The sequence below is a fragment of the Chenopodium album genome, chromosome 23, assembly GCF_948465745.1.
Source record: "Chenopodium album chromosome 23, dcCheAlbu1.1, whole genome shotgun sequence".
Taxonomy (NCBI): Eukaryota; Viridiplantae; Streptophyta; class Magnoliopsida; order Caryophyllales; family Amaranthaceae; genus Chenopodium; species Chenopodium album.
In genome coordinates this window covers 33,875,192-33,882,699 of record NC_137856.1, presented here as the reverse complement: position 1 = coordinate 33,882,699, position 7,508 = coordinate 33,875,192, and the positions used below count along the sequence as shown (strand labels likewise).

Sequence of the window (7,508 nt, the reverse complement as noted above, 5' to 3'; positions counted from 1 at the left end):
ATATTTTGGACTTGATTATTGGTATGGTTTTAAATAAGGGCCTTATGTGGTTCCAATTTGTAAGCTTTGACTTATTTGTTTTCTAAACTATGTTATTTTAAAGACTTAAGTTTGTTTTTCCGCTGCGATACTTTGATAAAGCCTTAACGTTTTAACACGTGGCGGTAGCATGCCAATGGTTCTCCACTATTTTATTTAAATTAAGTGGTTTGGAAAAGGGAGAATTATTGGGGTGTTACACTTATACCCTCAAGGAGTCCCATTGCGTAAGTGGAACCATCTGATATGCCCTTAAACTGTCATTTACCGGTTCACAGCTTGCAGTGATTTCGTAAATTAAACTCAAGCCTACCACGTACGTTTATGACAACATGCAATGATCATATATGGTTTCAAACGAAATTATATGACCCCGAGATGTATCCCCTAGGGTCTCAGGCCCCTAAACCTCAAAATTTCCTAAAACAGCGTGGATTATAGCCTTCAATTTTGTAATTTTTTGACCTTTGTTCGCCCGAAAATAAAAATAGCCAAGATGTTAACCATGGTTCCTAATACCCTCCAAAAGTACAATTAGGTCGGTGGAACCATCCAATATGCCCTTAAACGGTCATTTTACCCGTTCACAACTTGTAGTGATTTTGTAAACTCAAGCCTACCAAGGACGTTTATGACAACATATAATGATCATATGTGGTTTCAAATTGTATTATATGACCCCGAGATGTATCCCTTAGGGTATCAAGGATTTTTGCCACCGGGCCTCGAAACCTCAAAATTTCCTCAAAAAACGTGGATTATAGCCTTCAATTTTGTAATTTTTTGACATTTTTTCGCCCGAAAATAAAAATTGCCGAGATATTTACCATGGTCCCTAACACCCTCAAGGATTCCAATTGCGTAAGTGGAACCATCCGATATGTCTTTAAACGGTCATTTTACCCGTTTATAATTTGTAGTGATTTCATAAACTCAAGCCTATAACGGACGTTTATGACAACGTATAATGATCATATGTGGTTTCAAATGACATTATATGACCCCGAGATGTATTCCTTAGGTTCTCAAGGATTTTCGCCATCGGGCCCCGAAACTTTAAAATTTCCTCAAAAAGCGTAGATTATAAGCCTTTAATTTTGTAATTTTTTAACCTTTTTTCGCCTGAAAAGAAAAATTGCCGAGATGTTAACCATGGTCCCTAATACCCTCCAGGAGTACAATTGGGTCGGTGGAACCATCCAATATGCCCTTAAATGGTCATTTTACCCGTTCACAACTTGTAGTGATTTTCTAAACTCAAGCCTACCACGAACGTTTATGACAACATGTAATGATCATATGTACTTTTAAATGGTATTATATGACCCCGAGATGTAACCCTTAGGGTATCAAGGCTTTTCGCCACCGGGCCTCGAAACCTCAAAATTTTCTCAAAAAGCGTGGATTATAGCTTTCAATTGTGTAATTTTTTTGACCTTTTTTCACCCTGAAATAAAAATTGTCTTGATGTTTACAATGGTCCCTAATACCCTCAAGGAATCCAATTGCTTAAGTGGAACCATCCGATATGCCCTTAAATAGGGGTGAGCATGGGACGGGTACCCGCCCCCGTTAGTACTAACGGTTCGGGTACCCGATAACCAAAATCACTAAAAGTGATACCCATAATCGGAACCGATAAGTTCGGGTACCCGGACTTTCGAATCTGTTATCGGGTACCCAATAAGATATCCAATAATGAGAATTAAACTTAATTATGTAGTTATTGTGATATAATTTACAACTAATTAACAACAATACCATATGATCTTGACCAAATTATTAATAATATTACTAATCTTTGATATTATAAAGTAATTATGAAGTAAAGTAAAAGTTTAGATTTATATTAATAGATTTAAGTAGGAAAAAAAGCAAAAACAATGCTTATCGGATCGGAACAGGTAACCGTTAATTTTTAAATAATACCCATAACCATACCCGAGAACAAATTATCGGAATGGGTACTCGAACCGTTATGGTTATCGAATCGGGTACCCTAATTTTCGGAACGGTTACGGATCGGTTTTTTCAGGATTTCGGTTTTTCGGGTAGTTTTGCTCAGCCCTCTTAAACGGTCATTTTACCCGTTCACAATTTGCAGTGATTTCATAAACTCAAGCCTATTACGGACGTTTATGACAACGTATGGTTTCAAAGTTCAAACGGCATTATATGACCCCGAGATGTATCCCTTAGGAAATCAAGGATTTTCGCCACCGGGCCCCGAAGCTCAAAATTTTCTCAAAAAACTTGGATTATAGCCTTCAATTTTGTAATTTTTTGACCTTTTTCCAACCGAAAAGAAAAATTGCCGAAATGTTAACCATGGTCCCTAATACCCTCCAGGAGTACAATTGGGTCGATGGAACCATCCAATATGCCCTTAAACGGTCATTTTACCCGTTCCCAACTTGTAGAAATGTTAGTCAAGTTAATCGAAACAGAGGAAGTATATCAGAAAGCTAAGGAATATATTATCGTTGTTTCATAATATGATTCAAAAAAAAAATTTACAATAAGGTTCTGGTTGAAAAGCAATGCACTATTTCTAGAGCAAAAGGGGGGAAAAAAAATTGCTTATGAAACTAAATAATCTTGTATTATTTCAGCTTGTAACTGATCTACACTTTTCAGTTGTGAAGTTTTGACAGCACAAATAAAATCATGGTTGAGCCATGGTAAAATCTTTTCCAGAAAGTTTCTAATTTACTAATGCTTGCCTTCCACTATCCTCAAATCTCCCCCAAGATGCGCGATCCACCATCATCACGTCACTATTCTTGACTGCTAGGTAAACCAGGTCTTTAACTAGGTAAAGGATTGAAGTTTAGGCTCAATCATGAAACCTTTGATCACGAATCCAACTTCTTCTGTGTGGCATTGGCAATGCAACGAAAATTCTGCCTCTCCAACAGAGCCGTTAGGGTGTGTCTTGAACTCGCCTATAGGGACTTTAAACCATTCATTTCTTGGTTTGTCATTCAAGTTTTGCTTGTGCTCCTGAAATTTCACATTAGGAAGGAGTAGTAGAGAACGGGCAATCACCTCTACAAATTCTGAGTCGTTTTCTAGCATGGCCACATAAGTGAATGTATATGTTACATTTGGAGATAGATCTTCGGTCTTGAATTTTCCACCCACATGAAGCTCAGATTCTGAAGATTTTAGTTTTGCCACTCTGATTAATGCACCATCTCTGCAGCATAAGAACAACAGTAGTAAAACTTTAATCATATATCAACCTTGCAATGACTATCATTCAAACATGTAGATTGTAGAACACATTTTCCTTCCTTTATCAATTACCTGTCTTTAGTTTCAGCCCATTCGCAGTTATCCATTTTTGTATTCCACTTTGGCAAACCATCACAATCCACTTTTGCTGTTAAGGAGAGGCCTACCACATACACCATGAAGCAATTATATTGGCAGTCCTCCTGCTTCACAATCCAGAACTTCTGTTTTTCAATCAATAACAGGAACTGAATTAACAAAACATACAACATCGAAGCCTTAATCCCAATGATGGGTTCGGCTACATGAAGATGAAATTTAAAAACTTTAGCTATTATTTTAGAGGGGAAACAAATAGAAAATTTAGGAGCTAAAGAGTCTGAAGCCTGTCTAGTATTCAGAATGGTAGATGAACTTGCCTTTTTTTTGTTATTCAGAAAGATCCCAGCAGTGAGCTGCTCATAGAGCTTGTGAATGGAAGACATGTCAACTTTAGTGTCACACTGCTCAATGATGGCTTCAAAATTATGAGGCAGCCTAAGCCTTTGCTGCGACCATCCATACACCCTAGCTTGTTCGTCAAATTCTTTGGGCACTCCAAAAAAGTCAAGTTGTTGGAGGGTTGTGACATACGCCAAACCATGAGGAAACTGTCGTAGCATCTGACAATTTAAGATCTCAAGCTTCTTAAGCCTAGGCATCGCCCCCTTCTCTATCTTCCACATGACCAAGTTCTGAAGGTCCTCAAGGTAGAGTTCTTCTAGCTGAGGAAAGGAACCAAGGTTGCAAGTGAATGTTGTTCCCGTGAAAGAGTTTGACAATCTTAGAAGCTTCAGGTGGGCTAATGCTCCAGCAACTACCATAACATCCTCATTCCTTAGAACACTATTCTTCAATTCCAGTATTAAAAGATTAGGTGGCAATAACAGAGAGAGCTTCTCTACCTTAATTTTTCCAACCAATACCAGTTCATCTAGGTGTTGATTCTGAGAGATAGCGCGATTTACATGTGTTAAGGTCACACCAACGCTCCATTCACAGTGGAATGTATGGAGCCGATCAGAAGCAAGGCTTGGGCAATCAAAGACGGCTTCCAAATTCTTATTGGTTGACACAACCACCTTCAACTTACTTAAGGTTGGGCTTAGTCCAAGCATCTCAGCTGAAAACCAATCACCCCCTCCACATTTAACACCCCAGAGTACTTGCAAGTTCTTTAGAGCACTCAACTGTAGTTTTTCAAGAGTCCAAGGGCAATCAATTGGCAAAAACAGATGCCTTAGTAGCATAAGCTGGCACAAGACATCAGGAATTTTGACAGTTTTACCAGAGCAGTCAATATTCCTGTAGTCCAAAGTAAGTAAATTTCTCAATTTACCAATTGATGCAGGGAGTTCTGTGATATTAGATGCCCGAATTCCCAGATACCTCAAGTGTCTTAAGTTCCCGATTTGTGTAGGCAAAGCTCCGGTGGGAGTCTTAATTCCCCAAAGATTTAACAATCTAAGCAATTTAAATTTTTGAGTGAGAACATTTAAGTTTAATGTCTCTTTGGATTCATAGGCAGAGTGCATTACACTAGATCTTGTCAATAGTACAAGTGACCTCAAATTTGAAGCTTGGGTAGGAAAACATGTGCTGAAAAAATGTGAAGAAAAGAGAGAAAATTAACTATGGTTTATACGTTATAAATTATAATCCATGATTTATATATGTCCTTGTTAGAATATAGCATTATGAATAAATCATAAGATACGAAGTACGAAGTATTAGACATATATGAATTCCATTATAGAAAGGTCTCTTTATATGCTTAAGTGGATAAATATGTTACCTGGAATGAAGAGCAGCCCTCCGTGACTGGAATGCTATTTGAGATGCATCAGTGGGAGCTAAATTGTTGATAGGAGTATTAACTTGAAGAAAACCTTGTTCTCTGGCCTTTCTGACACAGAGTTCGCGCAATAAATCATGCAAGTGAATTGCTTTGATGGCTCCTTTACAGTTGATCCGCACTACTTGAATCATGAACCGGTGACTCATTTCTTCTAAACACTGCATTGCTACATCTTCAAGGGACATGTCTTCATTTGCAGCGATAAAACCCTCAGCTATCCACATTCTGGTTAGCATTCCAACTGGAATTTGGCAGTCTTCTGGAAAAACACTCAAATAAAGAAAGCAAGGCTTAAGATCAACAGGTAGATCATCATAGCTCAGGGCGAGCATATCACCTACTTTACCATACATATGTGTGCATGTGCCTTCCATTACCCTAGACCGTACAGCTTCATTAACTTGTTGCCATTCCCGAATGCTTCTTTTTGTATTCAAGATCCCAGCCAATGCTACTATAGCCAAGGGAAGTCCATCACATTTCTTCAGCATCTCCTTGCCTAGACCCTCATAGGTTTCGTTATTGCAATTTGTATGATAATTGAAAGCAATCTTGCAGAACAGTTCCCAACTTTCTTCCTTGCTTAGAGGCCTTGGTGCATGGACATATAGGTTCCTTTGGAGGTTCTGGAACTGAACTACTTCTTGGTTTCGGGTTGTGATAATAATTTTGCTTACTTTGTCTTTCCTCACCCATGGGAGGGCAGGGAGTATTTCCTCTAGTGCTTCTTTCCTCCACACATCATCCAACACCAATAAATACGATTTCTTTTCCAAGATGCTCCGGAGCTTGTCCACTAGCTCATCCACACTTGAATTTGCATTCAACTTGGACAACTCCATATGGTCAGGGTCATTAACTTTCCTCAATATCTCAAACAAAACATGTCTGGTGCTCCATTCTTGGGATATATAAACCCATACACAACAATCAAAGCATTCTTTAGTATATGGATGGTTGTAGAGCTTCCTAGCAAGGGTGGTTTTCCCCGAGCCACCCATCCCCACAATGGAAACAAAATTTACTTGAGTCTTCCCTTCTCCCATCAATACTTCTACCAACATTTTGATGTCTTTCTCCAAGCCAACAACAAAATCACCATCATCATCATAGGGGTAGCTTCGTGGTTTTTGTTTAGAATATCTTTCACGGTTGCCAGATGATCTCAAATTTTCCCCTACATATGTGATTCTTCTTACCCCAGAAACAATTAAACTGTCTGTAATCTGCTTCACATTACTCTGCATCGACTGTATCTGCTTCCCTATACTGTAGGTATGAGGCGCTGTATGCAGGAAGCACGTAAATCTGAAGAGCCGGCCCTTATTTCCTGGGACATCTTTCTTTGCTTCAACTTCAATGATGTAAGTATCAATGACATCCTCAGCATCATAAACAAGTTTCCTAATTTGCCTGATCAAAGTCCGAATTTCCTTTATTTCTTGCTTTGCATCAGCATCTTGGAGATACTGTTGCATGAGTTCAAGGTCCTGTTGGAGGTCTCTTACTTGGTCTTCCACTTCAAATAACAGGCTTGCTTCTTGGATTAGCAAGGACCCAATCCATTGAATAGCTGAATCTACAAGAGATGCCGCCATTTTACAGCTAGTCCTGTATGCACATACCCTTGTCAAAATGAGTATTAACTATGAAGTTAGCAGAATACTGCTGCAGTACTATCACTAAGACAAATCAGAAATTTACAATGTGTAAACTATCATCAAAATATAGCAAGGCTTTTACTGAATACAGAGTAATTTGAAGCTCATGTATATAACAAAGCAAAAAATATAGTACAAGTGACAAATCAAAAGATGTAGAGTAAAAGTAAATTTACCACTTGCCAGTCTGCCAGAAGAGGCTGATCACTGATTCAGTGATTCTGGTGAGGAATTGGTGAGATGAATAGATTGGTGGAAGATTCATGGGAATTCCCAGTCTATTTTCGTGGAATTTTCATTTGAAATTGCATCATTTAATTCAACTAAGGAGGTGCTTTTTGACTAATCTCCGGGAATATAATAGGATTTTTCTCATTTTTGGAATATGTTGGATTTATTGCAAAGTAGCCACTGGCCACCATAGAGGCCCTACAGGTCCACAAGTTTGAGACTTTTTTTTTCTTTTTTTGACAAGCACAAGTTTGAGACTTTAGTTTGATTCACACTAATGAATTTGGCCTAATCCCATAGTTTTAATGATGATAGTGAGTTAGTGACATTACCTTCAATACTTCATCTATTCTATAACTAAGACCACGCAAAAGATTTTAAATCAATACTTAAAGACAAGATATCCTCTAAAACACTATCAAAATCAGAGAAGTAGAATAGAG

At 38.2% G+C, this 7,508-nt stretch overlaps 1 protein-coding gene across 1 annotated transcript; it reads right to left on the bottom strand.

The window, feature by feature from the left end:
* Window positions 1-2,511: 2,511 nt before the first annotated feature.
* On the bottom strand, window positions 2,512-7,126 carry LOC145608524 (putative disease resistance protein RXW24L). The gene is made up of 4 exons (XM_081664139.1): window positions 7,011-7,126; window positions 5,111-6,784; window positions 3,349-4,914; window positions 2,512-3,238 (listed from the first exon to the last, which is right to left on the bottom strand). The coding sequence occupies exons 1-4, from the start codon at window positions 7,097-7,099 to the stop codon at window positions 2,851-2,853; spliced, it is 3,717 nt and encodes a 1,238-aa protein (XP_081520265.1). The 5' UTR covers window positions 7,100-7,126; the 3' UTR covers window positions 2,512-2,850.
* Window positions 7,127-7,508: the final 382 nt, after the last annotated feature.